Here is a 23,710-nt window from a genome sequence, read left to right on the forward strand (position 1 = left end):
TTTTGGTGTCTCATGGAGTTATCAGCTTCCAACTGCTCAATTTTAATTTTTAAGGCCTTATTTTCCTTAGTAAGCTTTTGTACTTCTTTTTCCATTTGGCCAATTTTTTTCTCCCATTTGGCCATTTTTTTCTCTCATTTGGCCAATTGTATATTTTATGCAATTGTTTTCCTCAGTCAATTTTTGTGCTTCTTTTTGCAGCGTAACTCTCATTTCTCTCATTTCTTTTTCCCTTTTTTCTTCTACCTCTCTTATTTGGTTTTTAAAAGCTTTTTTTGAGCTCTTCAAAGAAGGCGTTTTTGTCTTGAGACAAGATCATCTTCCCACTTGAGTCTTCACTTGTAGGTGTTTTGACCAACTCATCTGAGTTTGAGTTTTGGTCTTCCCTTTCACCATAGAAGTTGTCAGTGGTAAGGGCCATTTTTTATTTCTTGCTCATGTTATAGGCTATTTAAAAAAAAATTTTTTTTGGTGAGGCAATTGGGGTTAAGTGACTTGCCCAGGGTCACACAGCTAGTAAGTGTCAAGTGTCTGAGGCTGGATTTGAACTCAGATCCTCCCAAATCCAGGGCCAGTGCTCTATCCACTGTGCCACCTAGCCACCCCTTATAGGCTATTTTTAAACTTATAAAGTTGAAGTCTGACCCTGGGGCACAGGGTTCACTGTTGCAAGCTTCTTACTGCTCTCAGCTGCCCCACTCTCAGCTGTGTTGTGTTGCAGCAGTGATGAGCTGCCCACTGAGCAAAGCTTTGCTGATGTGAGCTGCCAGGTGAGACGAGTAGTGCTGAGCCGCCCTCCCCTTTCACCCACCTTCCCCTTTCACCCACCTTCCCCTTTCACCCAGGTAAGACAGACCTTTCCTGAAGTCGAGATTGACATTTAACAAGCCTGGATATATACAGAGGCCAGATTGTGAAGAGTTTTGCATGGCAAACAGAAGATCAACTTTTTTTTTGGGGGGGGGGAGGAGTTGTACTGGGTATCCTTACCTTACTCACTTCTAGGCCTGGTGGCACCGATGCTTTGCTGGGCTGTTTTCTCCTCCTGAACATAACCCTCATATTCCACAGCAGCAGGTATTACAGGTATGCCCCTCTATACCCAGCACTACTCTTTTATATAACTTTGGTATGTTCATATCAACAAAGTGGTATATAGTTTTGGTTGCTATCTAGACAGAGACTACAGAAACTGAAGAAGGTTGATGAAGGAAATTAAAGTTATTATAGAGTTTCATTCAAACATCATAAAATGATAAAACTAAGCCTGGAGAGACAGAAGCTGAGAGGAGATAAAATCAGTCTACAAAATCATGAAGGATATAGGTAGGGATTTTCACTGAATTGTTACTCAAACTAAGGACTTCGTTCAAAGGAAGTAGGTTTATGACAAATAAAAGAACAGACTTTTGTCCAGCATTTATCAAACTCATTTCTTACTTTTAAGAGATGGAACAGGCTAAATGGGGAAAAATGGCTTCAAAAGGAAATGTATATAGTTCTATAATGGAACAAGGGAAAATAGAAACACTTCACAAACCTTCGAGACTAATATTCAGTAGACCAACTGTGGCTTTCCAAAATACCTGACAGTGTCCCTTTTAGATTACTCTCAGAAACATTAATGCAGAGCTCAGTAGGCCCCATTTCTGACTTACTTTGGAAATCCTTAATACTATTTTCAGAGATGGGATTTGTCTATTCCCACTTCCCTCACTTTGTCACTAATTTATTAGATTTTTAAACAAATTCCCTTAACCTTACTCAGCCTGTTTACCTCTTTGAAGTACTCTTATATAGGTCAATTCCCAGAAATGACACTATAGTTAATATTTATAAAGTGATTTTAAAAATGGTTTTGAAGCTTAGATATTTCTAAAGAACACAATTTATATGTGGGTGAAAGCTCTTGAAACAACAAGTTGTTGAGTCATTTAGTCAACAACATTTATTGAAAGCCTAACATATGAAAAGTATTTTGCTAGAGGGGATGGAATAATGCCAATGAAATATAAGACTGGGGAAATGCCTGTGAAGAAGTCATCCAATTGGGGGGGGGGGAATGCATACACATAACTACGTATCGACAAGTATAAATTAACTTAGTGTAAATCTGGTTGAAAAAGTGATGAGGAATCTGTCATCCAGACTGTGTTTCCCTATGGTATTGCCAATGATGGTTTGAGGGGTCCTTGTCTAATTACTTTCTGAAGTCAATATTTACAACATCGGTGATATTGTCTTGGTCTACCAGGATTGCTATTCTTTCAACAAAAGAGATTTTTAAGTGAATGTAGTATGACTATTTTTAGTAAATATATGCTGTTTTTGTGGAGTCATTTTTTAGTTGTGTGTGAGTCTTGGTGACCCCATTTGGGGTTTTCTTGGTAAAGATACTGGTATGGTTTGTCATGTTCTTCTCCAGCTCATTTTATGGATGAAGAAACTGAGGCAAAAAGGGTTCCGTGACTTGTCCAGGATGACACAGCTAGGAAGTGTCTGAGGCTACATTTGAACTCAGGAAGATGAGCCTTCCTGACTCTAGGCCTGGCACTCAATTTACTGTACTACCAAGCTCAAATACAATTTGTCCAGTCACTATTATTCAATGGGAAGAGTACTAGATTTGGAGTTAGAGCATCTGGGTTCAAATACAGCTTCTAAAATCATACTCTAGGTGCTATTCTTAACCTTCTTCCTTGTTATTTTCCAAATAGGTCCTTTCATGCAATATAGAGTTGACCTCTCTATGAGAGAGAAAAAAGTACCAGAGAAGGTAGATTAGCCTGGAAAAGCTTGACTAGAAGTAACAAGATTACTAATGCCTGGTGTATTGTAGGCACTTAGTAAATGCCTTTTGAATTGAGACTGATTTCATTTGGGTGATTTTATTTCATGCTTACCAAGCTGGTTCTGGAAGACTTGAGAAATTATAGCATACGTGCCAAAGGCAGCATTTTAATGGTATATCAGGCTCCACTTGGCCTTCAGGCCAAACAGAGTTTGCCTTTGGCTCCATCCCAGTTCTGAATTCCTCTCTCACATCATGCTTCCTTCCCACTTGCAGGTCCCTTGTGCCAACTTGCTACCCTCTGGCTTTCCAGAGTCTGCCACTGCACCCAGGCCTATGGTGATTTAAAGTGCACCAAATCATGTAATTTTTTCTTGTTTTCTTATTATTACTAATTTTGTGGTTTCTTAATCAAGTTAATACACAGTAAATTGTGAATGATTAATATGACATCCCTCTCTCAAATATTGACATTTTATTTTCAGACTTTTACTATATCTTTTGTTTTTAGGTAACCTACATTTCCCAAAGTTCTCCTCACCAAGGACCTTTTAAAACCAATCTGTAATTGGTAGAATGAAGAATGAACTGATTTGGGGGGGGCGGGAATGGGGGTTAAGTGACTTGCTCAGGGTCACACAGCTAGTAAGTGTCAAGTGTCTGAGTCCGGATTTGAACTCAGGTCCTCCTGACTCCAGGGCCGGTGCTTTATCCACTGTGCCACCTAGCCGCCCCTATGAGCTGATTTAAAAAATATATAAAGTGTCTCTTCTAAAAATCATCTTAATACCTAGCAAAGATTGGGCAGTGGACAGTACCCTCCTCCCATTTCCATCAGTACTCATTTATGTGATTTCAGTTACTAGCTCTCATTCTCTTCCCCCCTTTTATGTGTGTGAGATCCTTGGGTATGAAGCAATTAATAAACACTTTTTGACTTACTTGAGTGTGGCTATTTGGGCTCATCAAAATCAGGGATGTTGGAACTGATGTTACTTTAAGATCCTTTCCAGTTCAAGAAACTATATGACTATGATTTCCTTGTACCATACCTGGTAAGTAGAGGTGTATCTTCCTTAATTCTAACAGAATACAGTACGGTAGAAAGAGCATAGTCTCAAGTCAGAGGACCTGGGCTCACAGCCCATCTCAGATATTCACTAGCTATGTGACCTTGGGCAAAACTCTTTGGGCCCCAGTTTCTTCATCCGTAAAATGAGAGAATTGGACTAGATGGTCACCATCGTCTCTTAGTCTATGATATATAAATTCCCAGCCTTTTTTTCTTTGACATTTCTCTACTTTTGAACTCTTACTTGCTTTATCTATTAAAACAAGCTTGTATTTTTTATTGAACAGAGTTTGAGATTAGTTAGGTTTTTGGATTAATTTGGTTTGATAGACTTCCTCTTACTTTTCAAATTTATTGCAGTTCTCAACTCCACCCAAGAAATAGAACATAAGGAGGATGCCCTATGATGCTCAGTGAAGTTCACACTGTGAGATTTCAAAAAAACATGTATCAAATGTATTAATAACTGAGTTATCAAGGCCTTGAAAAGAGATGAAATGGAGTGCATAAATGATATTTAAACAGGAGGGGGGAATAGCTCTTCTTGTGAGATTAAATAAATCTGTAGGTTCATACAGATAAAGGGTATATCTTTTAGTTTTTTGGCAGATAGTAACATAGCATAATGGGTACATCTTGATGGATTAGTGGATAGACTCTTGGGCCTATAGATAGGAAGACCTGAATTCAAATCCAGCCTCAGACATTTACTAGCTGTGTGACCCTTGGTGGGTCAGTTGGTTGTTGTACTTTGGACTCGAAGAGGACCCAAATGACATCACTATGTTGGGGTTAAGGTGCAGTGTGGCCAGCTGTGGCTGATTAGACCCAGAGGAACTTAGAAAGCTCTGCCATAGGTCGAGCACAGATAGTCCACATAACTGCTCCAGTATCTATGCCAAGAGCATCCCACAGACAGTACTGGCATGCTGTCATCCACAGGTCACAGAGTCAGACATGACTGAATGACCGAACAACATAGGATCATGGACTTGGAGCCTGAGGGAACATTACAGATACTCTAGTCCAACCCCTTTAGAAAATCAAGGCCTAGAGTGATTAAATGATTGGTCCATAGTCACTCACAATTAGTGGCCATGTCTTCTGACTCCAGGTCTAGCATTCTCTTCATTGCACTAGATAGTGGAAGTAACATTTCTGAAGAATTTGCACTACTGTCATTTTGAATGGGACTGACCTTCTAAGCCCTCTCTATGGTCGCTCTCACTAGTTCTAAAGAGTTAACATTTAAGTAATCAATTTCTTCTTCAAGTGAAAAGCAAAAGAGGGACCTATGTGTTTCATCATTTATCCTGTAAAACAATTATTACTCTGTAATAGCCTTTTTAGAATATAGTGCAGTTGATCAGAAACAGGTTCTATAGCTAGGTCTCCTTTTTCCTTAAATGTCTGACTTTTGTTCATAGGCTCTCTTTAAGTCTTTTCTACAGAACTTGGAGCAGTCATGGAATGTATAATATTATGAGCAGAGAAATTTTGCAGAGTTGAAATTCACATTAGGAGTTATTATTTTCACCCAGGTGAATCTAACCAATTGTGTCAAACTCAAATGATCTCTGCCACTCACAAATTTTATTTATGTCTTATTGTATTTTGTTGTCATTAGGAATTTCCCAGTTACATTTTAATCTGGTTCAGGTGCACATGGGAGTTTTGCAGGCCTTGAGTTTATTACCTCTAAATTCTACATTATGCTTTCTTAACTGACCACTTGCAAAAATTGTTCGTGAGAAAAATATACATCCAAATGTCTTGTAAAAATCTCTTGGAACTTATATTTGAAAGAAGCTATTTCTTCTGGTCCTAGATTTTCTAATAGCATTAATAAACATTCTTCAACTCTTGTTTTTAAAATGGTTGTGTGTAGAAATCACATCTTTCATCCCTTCTTCACGAATACCTCTCTATTTCATTATATTTCTCAGTAATTAGAAATGTTTCTTGGAAGAGTAATATTCTAACAGCACATTGCAAATGGGAAATAAGGCCCTGTGGTCACAGCTTCCCTCTGAATGGTTAATTAGGTCTGAAAGGAAGGTATTATGCTGTAATTAAATAGTAATGAATGAAGAGCTGTGAAGTGTTTTGGAGGATGACACAGAGCCAGGAGACAGAGCTGAAATCATCTGCAAATTTATTATTTTATTATTTATTCGATTATAAAAGACTTTCTTGACGTTAGGGTAATTTTTTTTCTTTGCCTCGTCCATGACAGAAGGTGAATTAAGTGGTCAGCTTTGCCATGCATATATGTCATCATCATACATCTCAAGACTGGTAGTGAGAATTCCAATAACATTGCATACATACTTTTTAAAAAATCTGGAGTGCGGGGTAGCAAGGTGGCGCAGTGGCTAGAGCACTGGCCGTGGAGTCAGGAGGACCCGAGTTCACATTTGACCTCAGACACTTAACACTTACTAGCTGTGTGACCCTGGGCAAGTCACTTAACCCCAATTGCCTCACACCACAAAAAAAAAAAAAACTGAAGTGCAGTCTTCTTTCACTGTGTAAAATCTTCTGACCAGAAGGTTGAGTGAAGCTATACTTTTCTCATTCCCTTCCTCCTTCTGGCTGCCTATAGCCTTTCTCATGTGGCTCTTGTTCCTTAAATTGTTTAGTTTTCATAGTGTAAATAGAGTTTTAGATTCCTTATCTTCCTGAGAAGACCAGTTAGGTGTTTGTTGGACAGTCTTTGCCTTGGCATTTCATTTATATGATATTCATTTGGACAAGTCATTTAAGCACTGTGAGCTTCAGTTTCTTCATCTCCGAAATGAAGGGAATCAGCCTGATGACTTCTAAGATGTCAGCTTCTACATTTTATGACTAAATGAATCTACATAGCTGACTTTCAATGTATATGAACAAGACTGGATTTTTTAAGATTAAGGATAATACCACTGTTGCCTAGTCAGAAGTTGCACAAAATTGTGTTGTACCCAAACCAACAAATTTCCCCCTCTAAGGCCTATTCATTCTATGACAACTTTATATTTGTTTGAGTAGGGGTAAGAACTTCAAGAATACCAGTATAGGCTATTGTAAGTCTTAACTACCATTTGGAAATGCTAGTTTTGTCAAATGTTGCAAAAGGTTTATTTTGCTTCGTTTAGTTTGATATGCAGCTGTCAAATTGAATCACAGGTGTGATCATATAACCTACCCTAGTCAACAAACACCAATGACTCCTAATTAACCTTTAGGATCAAGGAGAAAACCCTTTGGCTTTCAAAGCACTTTATAAACTGGCTACTTCCAACCTTTTCAGTCTACTTATAACTTACTCTCCTTCATGTACTTTGTGAGCCAGTGAAACTATTCCTACCTGTTCATATCACTTAACACTCTATCTCTCAATTCTGAGTCTGGAATTCTCTTCATCTTTAGGAAAAAGATAGTCCCTGGCCTTTCTGTCTTGCTTCAGATCTCAGCTAAAGTTCACTCTTTGCAAGAAGCCTTTCCAACCCTTCTTTATCTTGATGCCTTCCCTCTTATATTATGCCCAATTTAATATCTTGTTTGACATAGTGGTTGTTATATTTTCACATGTTATCTCCTCACCTAGTCCTTGAGAGCAGGGACTGTTATTTGCCTTTTTTTTAGTGCCTGGCACAGAGTAGCTGGTTAATAGATGTTAATTAACTGACTGGCTATTTTAGACTGCATCTATGTTTTCATAGGCATAGGGAGTTTTTCCACTGAGGGACTTGCTCCAGTATTATAGACTGGCTTCTTCTGTCCGACTTTGTTTCAGAGTTTTGCTTGAGACTTTGAAAGGAGGTTAAAATAACCTGCCCAGGATCTAACAGCCAGTATGCATCAGCAATGGTAGCTGGACCTTGGTGTTGGTCAGCAAAAGCTCTGCTCTCTAGCTACTGTGCCATACCACCTCCTTGGGAAAGGTTTACTTCTTCATATTCATAATAACTGAATATCTGATCTGAAATCAAGAACTGGGTTCAAATTCTGACTCTATTTTTTACGACCTGTAGAGTGAGTTAAGCAAGTCATTTTGCTCACTGGGCCTATTTCTTCAATTGCAGGATGACTGGGGGTAGACTAGATACCCTCAAAGATTCCTATTATTTCTAAATCTAACCTTACGATGCCAGTTACTGTGTATTCAAGAAACAACTGAGCATGGAAAATGGTAATCAACCTTTCAGTCTTGTAGGCAACTTTCTCTTCTTTTAAAAAGAAGGGTGCTGATTTCTAGCAAAAAATATGGAAGACATAAAATTCACATGATTATTTCTAAACTCACTCTTAACAATGGTAAACTGTAACTCATAGAGTGCAGACTTTCTTTGTGAACTGGTATATAGTAAGGTACCAGGGTTATGTTCCCCCCACTAACATACAAAACTAATTTATTTATTACTAGTGGCCTCTAGTGTGTATTAAGTTTCTCCTTCTTATACTCAATATATCTGGATTATTAGTAACTAGAGAGCAGTTCCACATGTTAGCATAAAGCAAAAAACAAAGCACACAGTTATTCCAGTCATCTTAGTATGTACTGAGAACTGACAAGAGCATTCCATTGTATCAATTTACCTACTTGATTCCTGTTAACATTAATAGTTTTACAGTGAAACCCCTACGTGTGACAATTCTCTAGTGCATGCTTCTGAAAATAGTTAATAATTATACTTTCTGCATAGTATTTATGTCTTTTAATAGGAGTAAGGAAAAATTAGCTTCTCTGTGGTCAAATACCAGTAAATTCAATGTACATTTGACAATATATTTTAGTGGTTTTTTTTTAGCTATATAGCAAGTGGCCTTAGAATATTTTTACCAGACACTTACAGCAATAACAAGCTACACTGATTCACCAAGTTCCAAACCATGTTACTGGTACTCTTATTTACTGTGCCAAAATTTTTTTCTTCTACTTCTTTCTTTTTCTTTCTTTCTTTTTTTGTGGGGTAATGAAGGTTAAGTGACTTGCTCAGGGTCACACAGCTACTAAGTGTCAAGTATCTGAGGCCGGATTTGAACTTAGGTCCTCCTGAATCCAGGGCTGGTACTTTATCCACCGTACCACCTAGCTGCCCCCCATCAAAATATTTTAATAATATAAAACAAAGAAAAGACCCCTTGAACAATATTGAACAGGAAACAGACAAATATATTCAATATTTTCTGAATCAAATCACAGTTTTATTTAGTTTGCATCCCTAAGTAAATCATTCAATTTTGGTGTCCTGAAATAATTTGCTTGGTTTTGCTTATGCTACGTGGAAGGGATATCTGTATATTTGGGGAAATTTTAAATATTTTGTAAGTATAACAATAGAAGACGTGAAGATACCTTAAAAGAAAAAGGGATGATGCTTGTGGATAGGCAATGAAGATGGGGAATAATCATCATTGATGTTCCAAAACAACACTAAAGATTTTTTTATAAGGGTTACGTAGGATATGTGGTAGAAGTTTCATAGAGGATCACAAAATTTCAAGTTGAGAAGGGACCATAGACATCTTTGGTTCCCATTCCAATGGATTCCTAATACTAAAGGAAAAGAACCTAAGGCCCAGAGAAATAAAGTAACTTGTCTAAGTTACCTGATAAGGGATTCCTGTATGTTCAATCCCCCTGCTCAGCACTTGGAAGGATCATTAATGAGCATCGAAATGGATAAAAAGCAAAAAGCCAGAAGGAAATAGTGGAAAAGCCAAGTACTAAGAAAATCAACACAGGGACCAGGCAAGCACCCTAGTTCTTAATTAATGAGAGACATGAAATCTTCATGTTAGCTCTTTTTTTTTAAAGCCTGATATTTGAGGCAGGTGGTTTATATTTGAGCTATCTTTTATTTGATACCTGTTGCTATTATAGACTTACTCCCTCTGACCTTAGATCTTATGTTCATTCCACTTTGCTGAACTTCCCTATTAAACCCTATGAACACTATAAACACTTCCCTATTAAACATTATGAAACTTTTCCATTTCAGCTGTATAGATTAACAGGAATTGATATGCTTACAGAAATTACACTGAAGCCAACTGAATATAGTCCGTGAGTTTGTATATTACTAGGCCTTAGGCTTGAAATTATTCATAATAATGCATTTTGCTTCTTTCTCCTTTTACCTTTAAGTTAGGTCTTCATGAAAATCTACAGTTATCTCTTCCACATCACATATTTCTTCATTGCAGTTTTCATATGTCGCAAGTTGGCAGAAGACATTAAATGGGAATTTGGGGGAGTTTTGTGGAAGCCGTCTTGACACATGAAGGCCAGCAGATAACAGAAAAAGTTTAGAAATTCAGAAATGCATAAAATATATGTATAGTATTGTATAATATCAACATATTTATCTTTTATTACCATAATAATTCAGGCTTCTCTTCTATGAAGGGAGAGCTAAAAACATTATGCCAATTTTCTAGATCTTTGGGGTATCTCTGCCCCTAACCCCTGCTATGTGGAAGGGATAACTGTATATTTGGGGAAATTTGAAATATTTTGTAGGTATAACAATAGAAGACGTGAAGATACCTTAAAAGAAAAAGGGAAGATGCTCATGGGTAGGCAATGCACATTTTGTGAGTTCTTTATAATTTTTATAGCCTTCTGATTATTTGAAAGACCCATTAAAGACATAATGTTCCTTGCATCTAAAATTTCTGAATCTCACTACAGTAGATGGTCCTTACAACGGCAGACTTCCCATTAAAATGATTGAGTAGAATTTCTTTAAAGAGAGATGAATCAGAACCAAGTCAGCTGTAGCTTCCATTGGTATTTATTTAGTGCTCAGCAATTATATAATGTTTTCTTAATTGAATCAAGCTAATATTTGTTGAAAGTCTACTATATGTAGCTCAGATTATGGAACAGTCCAAGGCATGATCTTTGCCCTCATGAAATTGACAGTCTGTCTGATAAAAATAACTTTAAGATTTTCAAAGCACTACACAAATGTTATCTCATTAGATCCTTACAACCACCTCTTGAAGTAGGTGACATTATTATTTCTTGTTTGGTAGCTGTGGAAACTGAGGCAGAGAGGTTAAGTGACCACCCCAGCATCAGATAACTAGTAAGTGTCTCAGGCAGGATTTAAATTTTTATACTAATGTTCTGCTATATTCATGTGCCACAGTGGGTTTTTGTATTGCCTTTTCCATTTTGACAACTCTACTTTTTAAGCAGTTGTCTTTTTCCAAGCTGTTGACTCCTTTTTCACCATTCTCTTGCATCACTCATATTTATTTTCCCAATTTTTCTTCTAGCACTCATATAATTTTGGGGGGGATGGGGCAATGAGGGTTAAGTGACGTGCCCAGGGTCACACACCTAATATGTGTCAAGTGTCTGAGGCCAGATTTGAACTCAGGTCCACCTGAATCCAGGGTCAGTGCTTTATTCACTGAGCCACCTAGCTGCCCCCATTAATGGCAATTATTTACATTTATATATTACTTGGTAATTTGGAAAGTACTTTCACATGTATTCTTACTTTTTCTTTTTCTTTTTTTTTTTTTTGATGAGGCAGTTGGGGTTAAGTGACTTGCCCAAGGTCACATAGCTAGTAAGTGTCAAGTGTCTGAGGTCGGATTTGAACTCAGGTCCTCCTGAATCCAGGGCAAGTGCTTTATCCACTGCGCCACCTAGCTGCCCCACTCATATAATCTTTAAGCTCATTTTGAACTCTTTTATGAGTTCTTTCTTGGCTTGAGAACACTTCCTGTTTTTCCTTGAGGTTTTGTTTATAGGTGTTTTGACATTGTTTTCTGAATTTGTGTTTTGATCTTCCCTATCACCATAATAACTCTCTATAGTCAGATTCTTTTGTTGTTGTTGCTTTTTGCTTATCTTTTTTTGGCCTTTTTTCCTTTCTTTTAAATTTGAGCTCCACTCCTGAAGTGGGAGGGAGACACTGTCTCAGACTTCTTTAGCCAGGGGCTGCAAGCCCTTGTGGTTTACCTTCTGCTGCACTGATGTTGCCCCGCCCCCCCACAGGGGACCCTCTTCTCTCCTGCTAGGCTGAGGAGTTGGGGGGGAGGGGCTGTGTGACTGGTGCTACTGGAAGCCGTAGAGATTGGGCAGGTAACTTGGTTCTGAACTAGGGTTCTTGTGCTGGTGTAGGGCCTTTGTTGAGGCTTGTGGGGTGAGTCTTTGTTTCCCCAGGGCTACAGTGAAGCATGTGGCAGTCTGGCTGCTGAAGGTTACCTGTTTGCCCAGGGTTACAATGAAGCATGTGGCAGTTCTCAGAGCTGAAGTCTGCCCATTCCCCCCTGGCTTTTGCTGAGGCACTTGCGGGTCTTGATGTTGGCATTTGCTTGTTCTTCAACCTTCTCTTTTAAATAAGACCATAATTCCTCCATTTTCTCCTGGACTGTGGAGAGGTAGGAAGGGAAACAAGACTACAATTATATCTCAAAAAGTACTTTGTCATCTTTCTCAACATTTGCTCCTGAGATTTGCAATATCACCATGGCTGCAGGTCTAAATGTAAATCTAAATATATACACATTCCTCCATCCCCACAACCCTCACAAGCCTGTCTCAAGGGTAGGACTTTTTCACTTTTGGGATCCCCAGTGACTAGCACAGTGTCCAGCACAGAGCACAATGAAGGCAGTACATACATGTATGTTTTTAGTGGTACTTTCTAACAGCCCATTGGGCCCAGGGTCTTGAACTAACTTCAGCCTCTGCCACCAGCCTCTCCTGCCCCGTTCCATCCTAGCTTTTTGCTCATCTTTCAGCTGTCTCTACCACTAGCAATGCATGTTGGGATGTTGCAGGGGAGGTGGGAAGGAAGAAAAGAATCACCTAATGAATTGGAGAGGGAGAGAGGAATCTGTTCCTGTCCTTGGCCAAGCAGCTGTCCACATAAAGCAGCTGCTACATTAGCAAGGCAGCGTGGATGCTTTTTTTCTTCTTGCCTCCTGCCATGCTTTGGAGGATTCACTGAACTGGGGTATGAGCACTGAGAGGGAGGGCGAGGGGCAGATTTAGTCCATGGAATGACAGAGAAGAAGAAAGCTCCATTCATGGAGATAAGATGATATGCTTGGTAGAAATCACAAGCAGCATTAGAATTGTAGGGAGGAAAGAGAATAAGCACTATTTTCTTCCTTCAAATATCATTCACTCTTTAAGCTACAATCATATAGCCATATCTGTTTCATTCTAGTAGAGAGAATGTGATTAATCATGCAAATATCTTTTAAACTTTTGAAATTTTATTTTTTTTGTCCTTAGTTGTTATAATTGCACTTTAAGGTCCACATATAAGTACCACATTTCATTCTAACGTGGAAAGTGACTCACTGGCTAGCTTGAGTTAGGCTCAGCCCAGAATACAAGGAAATGTACCTACAAGGGATAAATGGGTTAATTATATAAAAAGCTACTGGGGATCAATGTTTACCTTAATTTTTGCCAATGATACCCCCAAATAAGCTACATTTTAATATCCTCTTATTTACACTTTCATATAGTCTGATTATTCTATATCTGAAGGGCAGCTAGGTGGCACAGTGGATAAAGCACTGGCCCTGGAGCCAGGAGGACCTCAGGTCAAATATCACCTCAGACACTTAATAGCTGCATGACCACAGGCAAGTCATTTAACCCCAATTACCTTAAAACATCCAGGGCCATCTCCTAGTAGTCCTGATGTATATCTTGCCAATGAACCCACATGGCTGTGGAGAAGAGGTTAAGGTTGGTAACCTTTCACAGCCCTCCCTCACTTAAATGCAATTCAGTGTAAGTGATGACATTAACCCTGATGTCATGGTCCTCTTCAAGAATGAAAGGCAAAAACAACAATATCTAAACTGATTTAAATTAGTGGCATATTACTATTAATAGGGAAATTATTTAAAATATCTGAATTTATGATAGAAATATATATCAAGAAATATTTAAAATTATGACAGATACATTCCTATAGAAGTTATAGGTCCGTGACATTTTGGAAGTCAAATCATATTTATTTATTAAAGGATTTAAACTGGAATTTCAGAGATACAGATATGTATATCTGTATCTCATTTTATAACACCCTTAACAATCATCCTAAAACCATATTTTTATAGAAAATAGCCTTATGATAAAATATTGTTAATCTTTCTATAAATCAATATTATAATTAAATTACAGTATCAAAATCTGTTATTAGTATTAATGACATATTGTGAAATAGTGGCCAGTGAGGAACACTGGTCAAGTAGTTTTCAAAACACAGGAGATGGGAATTTAGTTATGCCTTTTTAAAGAACATATTAACATGAATGGATAAACTCAGTATTCCTTTGACATTTCGATGATGCCATGTATGAAATTTTCTCCTTTTCTATAGGAATAGAAATTAAAACCTAAAAATATAAATTGCCTATTAAAAATGTCTGGGTAAGCCACAGAAAACTCAAAATTGGTCTTCGCAACTGATAGAGGTAACTTCTAGGGATAGAATTATCTCCTTTTGGGGGAGTGGTATAATTTACATATGTAATAACTGCATTGTTTAGTTAGGTTCCTAGAGAGATGACATGTAGAAAGAAAGAAAAAAGAAATTCGATCAGAGTGTCAGGTGCTGAAAAAGCTTTTAACATCCTTCTCTCCATGTCTGAAACACACTGCCTCCTTTACCAGCTGGGTGGGAGAAAAAGGATGCTGAAAGTACAGAGAAATAAAGATTTGTAAGAAAAAAATTGTGGAAGAAAATGTACCTTAAAAAAATATGACAACCAGCACAACTATTTCAATTGTATATAATGAATTAACTAATGTATAAATCCAGGCATATGTATGTACAACCTAGTGCATTCATATAAACCTCATGGGGTCCTTTTTTTTTTGTAAGTAATAAAGGTCCTTAAAGGGTCCTTTAATTGAATTGAAACAGGACAATGACACTGCACCTCAGCTGAATGTATCCATATTAGCTATTCATTATTCCGATGGAGATATTTTGGGAAAAGCTCTGGTTAAAGGATAAATGAAAGTGTTTGTGTGAGTGTGTTGGGGGGGGGATCTTAATATCTTTATTTAAATATGCATTTTGTTTCACCACCAGCAGCCTTCTGCTCATATCAAGCTACATTTCTGGAAATTCTACTACTTCTCTGTCCAAATTCTCTCCATCCATCAAAATCAAGTGAGCACATACATAGAAAACTTACAAAGAAGTTATGCTTTGTAAGTGGGCATACATGGTGTTGACTACACAATAGGAACACAATAAGTAATTGGAAATTGATAAATCTGGAAAGAGAGTGCAAGAGGTAGCAAGGTATAGTGGATAAAAAACTGACCTCAGAGTCAGGAACAGGGGTTCCAGTTGTATTTCTAACATTACTAGTTGTGTGGCCCACAGTGAATCAGGTACTGTTCCTATTGTACCAATAAAATAAGTAACTCTCCCCCCATGCATTTCCCCCACCCATAGTACAGATGAACTAATTAATGATCTCACTCAAAAGCAAAGCTTGTGAATGATTTTTTTTTCAACTTTTACCTCTCTTGCCTTAAAAGGTCAACAGTGATTTGATAGGAACGTCTATTATTTCTGATGAGATAGATGTCAAATCCAACTAGGAAAGAGCTAACCAAATGGCACTTGAAAAGGTGAGGAACTGTCTAGTTTAGAGGATCAAGGTCCATCACCAGAAAGTTGGCCATTAGGAGATGCTTCAGCTATAACAAATCAGAAAATGGACTAATATGCAAAATAATCTAGTTCTTTTGTCATTTTATGGTGGTTCTGAAATGGTTACAGAAAAGGAATTTGAAGGTGCTAAGAATTATTCAGTCCATAGGCATTAATTGAACTTTTACTCTTTTCAGTTTTCCATCTCTGGAATTAAATGATACCTACTTTGACTTTCTAGCTAATGAATGAATTTTTTTATTTTTAACCAATAAATTTTTATTTTTTTAAGTAATAAACACTTTTATTTATAGTTTTGGGTTCGAATTTTTATCCCTCCTTCCCCTCCCCCATTCCTAAGGCAAGAAACAGTCAGATGTGGGTTATACATGTATGATTATGTAAAACATTACAATATTAGTCATTTTGTATATGGAAACCGAATAAAAGAAAAAATTAAAGAAAGTGAAAAATACTATTCTTCAGTCTTGTTCCATCAATATCACTTCTTTCTTTGGAGATGGATAGTATGTTTCATCAGTAGCTCTTTGGGATTGTCTTGGATCATTGTATTGCTGAGAATCCTTAAGTCATTCACAGCTCTTCATCAAACAATATTGCTGTCTCTGTATACAGTGTTCTTGTGGTTCTGCTCACTTCACTATATATCAGTTCATACAAGTCTTTCCAGGCCTTTCTGAAATTATCCTACTTGTCATTTCTTCTAGCACAGTAATAGTCCATCATCATCATATACCACAACTTGTTTAGCCATTCGCCAATTGATAGACATTTCTTTGATTTCCAGTTCTTAGCCACCACAAAAAGAGCTGCTATAAATCAAATAATTTTTCAAACCCACAAATTACTGCAATTACAATTTACAGATTCTCCTCAGAGACATAGATAAAGGAGTTGACAGAATGGATTTCATATTATGCCCAAACAGTGAGTCATCTTGCCTTGTATTTGTTGAGCATTAGGAAACAGACTACCATAAATATACTTGCATCAACCTCCATAACAAAATATGGGGGGTGGGAATCAAGAAGTTGATGCAGGAAGCTAATGTGATCCTTTTAATTAGTCACTTTGTTACTTGGTGACTTCAGCATGAAAATGAGAACAGGAAAGAATGACAAAAACAAAGAATTGGAAATAATCATTTTGAATCAAGGAATGAAAGTGATCAAAAACTCCTATGCTGCACAGAAACAAAGCACCTCCTATCATGTCATGGATACATTATTCAAAAAGAGAGTTGGAAGGTTTTTGACATAGTACTGAATAGGAAAAAAAATTAAATTAACCATAGAGAAGAAGTGGTTAATTTTGGATTTCATTTCAGAATCTGTTGTCCCAAAGCATTGCCTGGTGGAGGACCAAGGTAGACATAAAATTAGAATAAAAGATAAATATAAGAAGGCACAACTTACAAGCACAACTTCAGTTGAACCTGTTTAAATTGTTGACTTTTTAAGAAATAAGAAATGCATAAATTATGCTTTCTAGTCACCCCAGTGAAGTAGCTGAAAGAGCCTAGAAAATTTGTTTAGCTGTATAAATACTGTCTTCTAACTTCTCAGAAAAACAAAACAAAACATGGCAGACAAGGGAAATACCAAGTTCTAATAAAAAAAAATGTACAACTCTAGAAAGAAAGATGATGGAAGATTATAGGTGGCATCACATTAAAAAAGTTAAAATAAGTCTTTGGAAAGCTTGACACGAGAGCCAAATAAGGCTGGTGGCTTTTGTAAATAAAACCAAGACAAGTAGATAAAAAAATGAACACAGCTGCTATTGTGTTTTTTTTTTTTTTTAAGTGGGGCAATGAGGGTTAAGTGACTTGCTCAGGGTCACACAGCTAGTAAGTGTCAAGTGTCTGAGGCTAGATTTGAACTCAGGTCCTCCTGAATCCAAGGCTAGTGCTTTATCCACTGTGCCACCTAGCTGCCCCTGCTATTGTTTTTAATAGTGATTTCTTGAGTTAGTAGAAGCTTGGCCTTTGGACTCTTTGATGTGATATATGAGGAAGTGGTAATAACATTTAAGGGTTTTTACTGATGGTCCAAAAATGAGCCTTTCTTTGTTTTTGTTAACTATTGATTAAAAATAGTTTGGGACTGCATAAACATTGGCTTTATGTGTAGACACGACCAAATTATGGCACGATTTTTCTGAATTTTGGGCAACGGTTATATCAGAATTTATGCAAATTTTCATCATTATGTCCACATATTTATTTTAATATTTGGAAGATAGAATTATAGGATCACAGATTTGGAACCAGAAGAAAATCTAAGGTGCAGTGTTTTCCAGTTCCATTATTGTAAAGAGGAAGAAACTGAGACTTGGAGATGGTGATTTGTGCAATGTCAGGGGGATAGCTTTAAATACTTTCATTATCCCTTGTGTTTTCCTGTCTCTTCGTTTACACCTGCCTGAAATGTGTCAAATTACTACCATCATTTTCCCATAAACACAAATGCACACACACACACACACACACCCCTTTGTATATACATTGTATGTACGTTGCTATTTGAGTGTTGTCTTCCCTATTAGAATGTGAGTTCCTTGAGGACAGGGACCATATTTTTGCCTTTATTTGTATTCCCAGTTCTTAGCATATAGGAAACACTTTAATTGACTGAAATGAATTATTAATACTATAAGACTCAGAGCCAGACCTTCCTTCCCTATGAAACTCTCAGACGACTCCAGATCGTCAATTAATTTTAATTAAGAATAAAAGTAAATGAATGACATTCTGCAAAATCATCTTTCCTAAGAAATTCTGTTTTGCAAAAGACCATTAAGCTTTTCTGACAGTGTGACCAAGGAAGGGTTTGTGAAAGAGATCATGGTGGCCTTTTGTCATATTACTCTCTAAAGGGTGAGATTGCAAAGGAATGAAATTGCCTAATGATCTTAAATAGCTCCATGAAAACAGTATCTTAGGTGACATAATGTTACAAGGAAGTCAGTTAAGCATGACAGTATCATAAATGTTATAATGTGCAAATGATATTACAGCAGGGTTTCATAATATTACTTTGGCTATAGAATATTAATGATTTTATGGTAACATGATATGATTGTTCACTTTTTTATCTTAATATAACACATAAGTATTCTTTCATCCATGAATTTCTTTCATATCCTCTCAAACTTATTTTTCTACATTAGATCACATAATCATAAAGAGGAATACAATGTGGGATTTTTTTTGAAGGCAGATTATAGGGTGGGGTGACTATAGGGGTGGGCCATGGGAATGGGGCTGTGTCACTTAAAGATGGTCAACCCAAAAGTAATCAATCAGCTCTCTTATAAATCTGGTTTGGGTGGGGTTAATAAGTTATATGTAATCATCCCCCCAGGCAGCTCCAAAAATAACCCTCCTGTATCAGCTGTCATTAGTACTGCCACATAAAACACATCTGGAAAGTGTCACCCTGAATATTTACTTATTCAGAATACCCGGATCCATGGCAACAGGAGCCTCAAAAAAAGATGTTCTTTTAATTGCAGAGATGAAAAGTAAATAGCAGGAACTTCCAAAAGTTAGTATATCATATGAGGAAGAGATATAATTATTTTAGTCATCTCAGCATGCATACCAGGTATATTTTTGGCATACACATGGTTTAAAGTGAGTATCCCACTTTAATTTGGGAAGGACATACATTAAATTCTGACACACTATGTAAAAAGTTAATAGACATGCCTGGACTTTAGTTGTCTTTTAACTGCCTCATTTTTTCTCTCTCAAAGCCCTCAATACAAGGAAATGTGCTAGAATTTATATTATTACTTTCCTTTATTTATTTGTTGGTGTAGAGAAAAAAATTATTCTATTGCTGAACTCATAAAAAAAAATTACAACAAAGCAAAGAGTGCATTCTCTGCAAGTCTTAATATAAACCAAAAGGATAGATATTCGGCTCCTTATGCCTTTTACTTCCTAGTTTCTAGCTTAAGTCATTGTCAAGGCCATTACAATATTCAGAAGTCTGTCAAGTTGATTCCAGATATCTGAGGAATTTTGCACAAATGAATATAAACATATAAAGGGAGACCAAATTGCTTTCCCTGGGCTGCTGAATCCATAATGTGTTTTTAATTTTAGGAAACTGACAGTAAAAAGGTTCACCCTGTAACTTTTTCTGAAACCATAGTGGGCAGCTCTAACTTGCCTTTTCTGAAGTTTACCACATGGATGTCTCTGCTTAAAATATTAGATATAAAGGAATTAATTTTTATACCTCAGTTTATTTTACTGTTTAAATCAAATAATAATAGCCTTGGAACTAGATTTTAAAAAATTCTTAGTTATTCCTTAGTCATGTGTTATCAGTAACACCACATTTATATATAGTTTTTATTGGACCTGGCCCATGTCACATAAACTTCATAATAGTTAGGTTCTTGGAGTGGGAGAATATGTCTCTAGTATCCTTTCTGATGAAGATTGGAGAGAAAGTTAGCCAGAGGCACAGCTAGTGTGTGCTCTTTAACTGGTAGCAGGAAAAGATAAATAAATCTCAACTGGAGAATAAGAAACCCCAAAGGGAAAAGAGATGGGCGGAAAAGTATATGAAAAGACAAAATAATTAGTGTGTTTATATGATAAAAGTGTAACTGGGTAGGCTTCAAAGATGGAGTAAGAAGCTCAGGACAGTATGAATGGAATGAAGGTTTCGACATAAAGATGAGTTGATTATCAGTCTTTGAATGGTGAGGTTATTTAAAGTTAGGATGGGTGAGAATATTGTTCTGATCAAGTCCTGGATATTAGATTATTTCATTGGATCTCAAGTAGACTCAAAAGAAGCCTCTTGTTTATTCTTCAGGAGACATATAACTCCTTTATCTGATTAATGATTATCAAGATTAGAGGTATTAATACTTATATTACCTGCTTTTCAGGGTCAATATCTTTGTCTCTTACCTTAGCACACAATATTTACATATGAGCAAGGATAGAAATATTGAAGTTTAAGGAACTGTGAATAGCTATGCAAATGAATCAGCACACTCCTGACTCTACCCTCTAGAATCCATATCATAATTATTATAAATAAAATTAGAGAAATAAAGAAATTATTCTATCCACGATGGACCTAAGGGTTGCAAAAGACGTAGCAAATTGAGACTGTTGACGAGAACTGGGGCTGGTTAGAGTGAGATAGATACCAAGAAGTAAGTGCTTGAAAAACACACACACACACACACACACACACACACACATCCTCTTAGAGGCTAGTGCAAACCTAAAGCCATACTGCAAATGGAATGTTATTCCATGCAGTGATCATAGCTCATCTTCATGCAGTACTTTGTAATTTTCACAGTGCTTTCCCAGGGACGTAGAAGATATTACAGGATTAATAAGTGAGAGGGTATTTAAATGTCCTCTTCTTCAGGAGTTATTAAACTTTATTGTGTGATAGACCCATTTGGCATCTTGGTAAAGTCTATAAACACCTTACCAGAATAATATTTAAATGAATAAAATAAATTACATAGGATTACAATGGAAACCACTTACATTGAAATATATCTTAAAATGTATTTTTAAAAAGCAAGTTCGCATATTCCAGATTTATAACCTTTCTACAGGTCCCTCTCATTTGGGAGATAAGGACTTAGAGGTCCAAAAAAAGGTTCTGATTTCTTCTAGGTTGCATAGAGAAGAAGTAGAGGTACTGAGATTTGAACCCAAATTGTTTGACTCTGATGATCAGTTCACTACATGCTGTTGCCAGTAGCCCAGCAACAGTGTTCATCAAATTCAATTTAGGGGTTTCTTCCCCCCACACACACACCTGTTTTAGTATCATAGCAACTATGCATATAGATGGAAACACCACTAAGAGTCCTCTTCACCCCAGCATACATTATACAGATGACATCAGGACCAGAGCACAATAATGTTCTGTTGTTTTAAATTTTTTTTAAATGAAGGAAATGCTAAATTTGTTAGAGGTTCATGAAAAAAGATATAAAAGTTTTCCCTGTTTACATTCATAGGTGCTTTGAAACCTATTAATGAAAGTGTCCATGGACCTAGGTTTAGATTCTCATCTATATTATCCTTCATTAGTATAACAGGAACATAAAAATCCGGTATCTAGTGAGATATATTGTAACATACCAAAGGAAATCAAAGAGATTAATCATATTTTACTTATTCAGCAGATTTCTAATGCACTAAATCATCTTGACAATGAAAGCCAAATTAAATGACTTTTCATTTTACCTTTTAATTAGTTATCTTTTGAAAGTTGTGTCAAAGGAGAATGGTGGGCTTTGACTCTGGAGTTAAAAATAGCATTAATGACTGGAAACCTGCATGGGAATCCAGTTTAGCTCTTTGTATTATATGTACAAGGGTGAATGTCTTCAGAGCAAATAAACAATCTCTCTTCTCTTCCATAACAATGTTCCCAGTTCGGTCTGGGTTGTGTGTGGTTTGTTGTTGTTGTTGTTTGTTTGTTTTTGGTCTGGTCAGCAACCCTTGGAACATCAAAATGATAATTTTAGAATCATATATAAATCCTATAGGAAAGAACCACTTAGGTCTTGGCAATTAAACATTTCATTGCCTGGCAAGTAAAGTGCATTCTTTATCATATGATGATTATAGCATCACAGTTTCCAGTGCTGAATAAAACATGGAAGGACATCTAGTCTTATATTTTTATTTTAAAGCTCAGAAATTAAGTTTTAGTCTCCATGTTGAAATAGAAAGCGTACCAATAGAGATAGATGTAGCCTTGGACAAATTTGTAAATTATTGGTGTATTCACACACTAGCTTAAAAAAAGTTCTATCAGGGGCAGCTAGGTGGCGCAGTGGATAGAGCACTGGCCCTGGATTCAGGAGGACCTGAGTTCAAATCTGGCTACAGACATTTGACACTTACTAGCTGTGTGACCTTGGGCAAGTCACTTAACCCCAATTGCCTCACCCCCCCCCCCGAAAAAAAAGTACTATCTAGCCATATATACCAAGAGAACAGCAGCTCTGTACCCCCATTTAAAAAGACCGAATTCTCCACACTCTGGTTAAGATACATCCATGTTGGGGGGGAAAAACCCTAGGTGGATTGTCTTAGGAGCAGAGAGATCACTGGATTTGCCCTTTGCAAACCTTCAGAGATATCCAACATAAGTTGTTGTTTTTCCTTGATGTGAAATAATTCACTAGTTTGCAAAGTAGAGGATTCCAACAGAACTCTAAGGAATTAGATTAACCTCAGAATAAACCACAAAAGTGAACAGGGGCTGTCATCCAAAATTTAGATAAGAGACCTCAGACGGTTACAAGAATATTTGATCTTCAGGGACTTGGATATGCCTTTTTTCACCAGCTCTTCTGGTACAGAAATAAGGGTGTAAGCGGAAAAAGAAAAGCTGAAGATTGCTTTCTTTTGTTATTTGTTATTTTTGCTCAGTGTACATAGTCACACCATATAATTCAGGTGATAACAAGTCATTTGTGGATGGGAGTAAGTGAAGTTCAAAATAAGCAAAATGAACATCTTTATGAGAATTGGAATTGTCTTTGAATTGGACATTCCAACCTCAGTTTAAGACTTGCCTTGGGGCTATTCGTGGTTTCAGAAAATGGAGGTGCTATATAGAAGATTCTACAAACATTCTTGTGGTAAAAATGCTTTTAAAATTAAACAACTCTTTCTTGTATAATCCATGCAGTACTAACTAGCTATTGGAATGAATTTGTGAAGCATCTGCATCATTTTCATCCTCAGAGACAGCCTTAGTATAAAAAGTACTGTCAATTATATTAGATCAAAAACTCAGCAAATTATATGGGCTTACATCAGTGACAAAAATCGTTTCTAGTCAGTTATACTTCCTCCCCAACCCCACCTTGTGAAGCACAGGAGTTCCCTACAGTCTCAACTTAAAAGTTAAGCAAAGAACTAACTACAATTTGTTTATTTACAAGAACCCTCTTTCTTTCAGCTTCTTACCTGAGTACATCAGTGGAGATTTTGATTCTATTAGGCCTGAAGTCAAAGAGTACTACAAAGGCAAGGTAAATTGGAAACCTTTTTTTCTTTTAAAAAACTATCTTAGCATGGAATACTTTTTCCCCCCTCTGCCATGTGTGTGTGTGTGTGTGTGTGTGTGTGTGTGTGTGTGTGTGTGTTGGACTGTTTCCTTT

General features: G+C 36.8%; 1 protein-coding gene across 1 annotated transcript in view; it reads left to right on the forward strand.

The window, feature by feature from the left end:
• The window catches only part of TPK1 (thiamin pyrophosphokinase 1), a 516,691-nt gene that overhangs the window by 219,392 nt on the left and 273,589 nt on the right, over positions 1 to 23,710 (forward strand). The window contains exon 5 of the mRNA XM_043968376.1: positions 23,509 to 23,581. Within this exon, the coding sequence (XP_043824311.1) occupies positions 23,509 to 23,581 (73 nt within the window). The remainder of the gene's footprint in view (positions 1 to 23,508; positions 23,582 to 23,710) is intronic.

Source organism: Dromiciops gliroides, chromosome 5, assembly GCF_019393635.1.
Source record: "Dromiciops gliroides isolate mDroGli1 chromosome 5, mDroGli1.pri, whole genome shotgun sequence".
Taxonomy (NCBI): domain Eukaryota; kingdom Metazoa; phylum Chordata; class Mammalia; order Microbiotheria; family Microbiotheriidae; genus Dromiciops; species Dromiciops gliroides.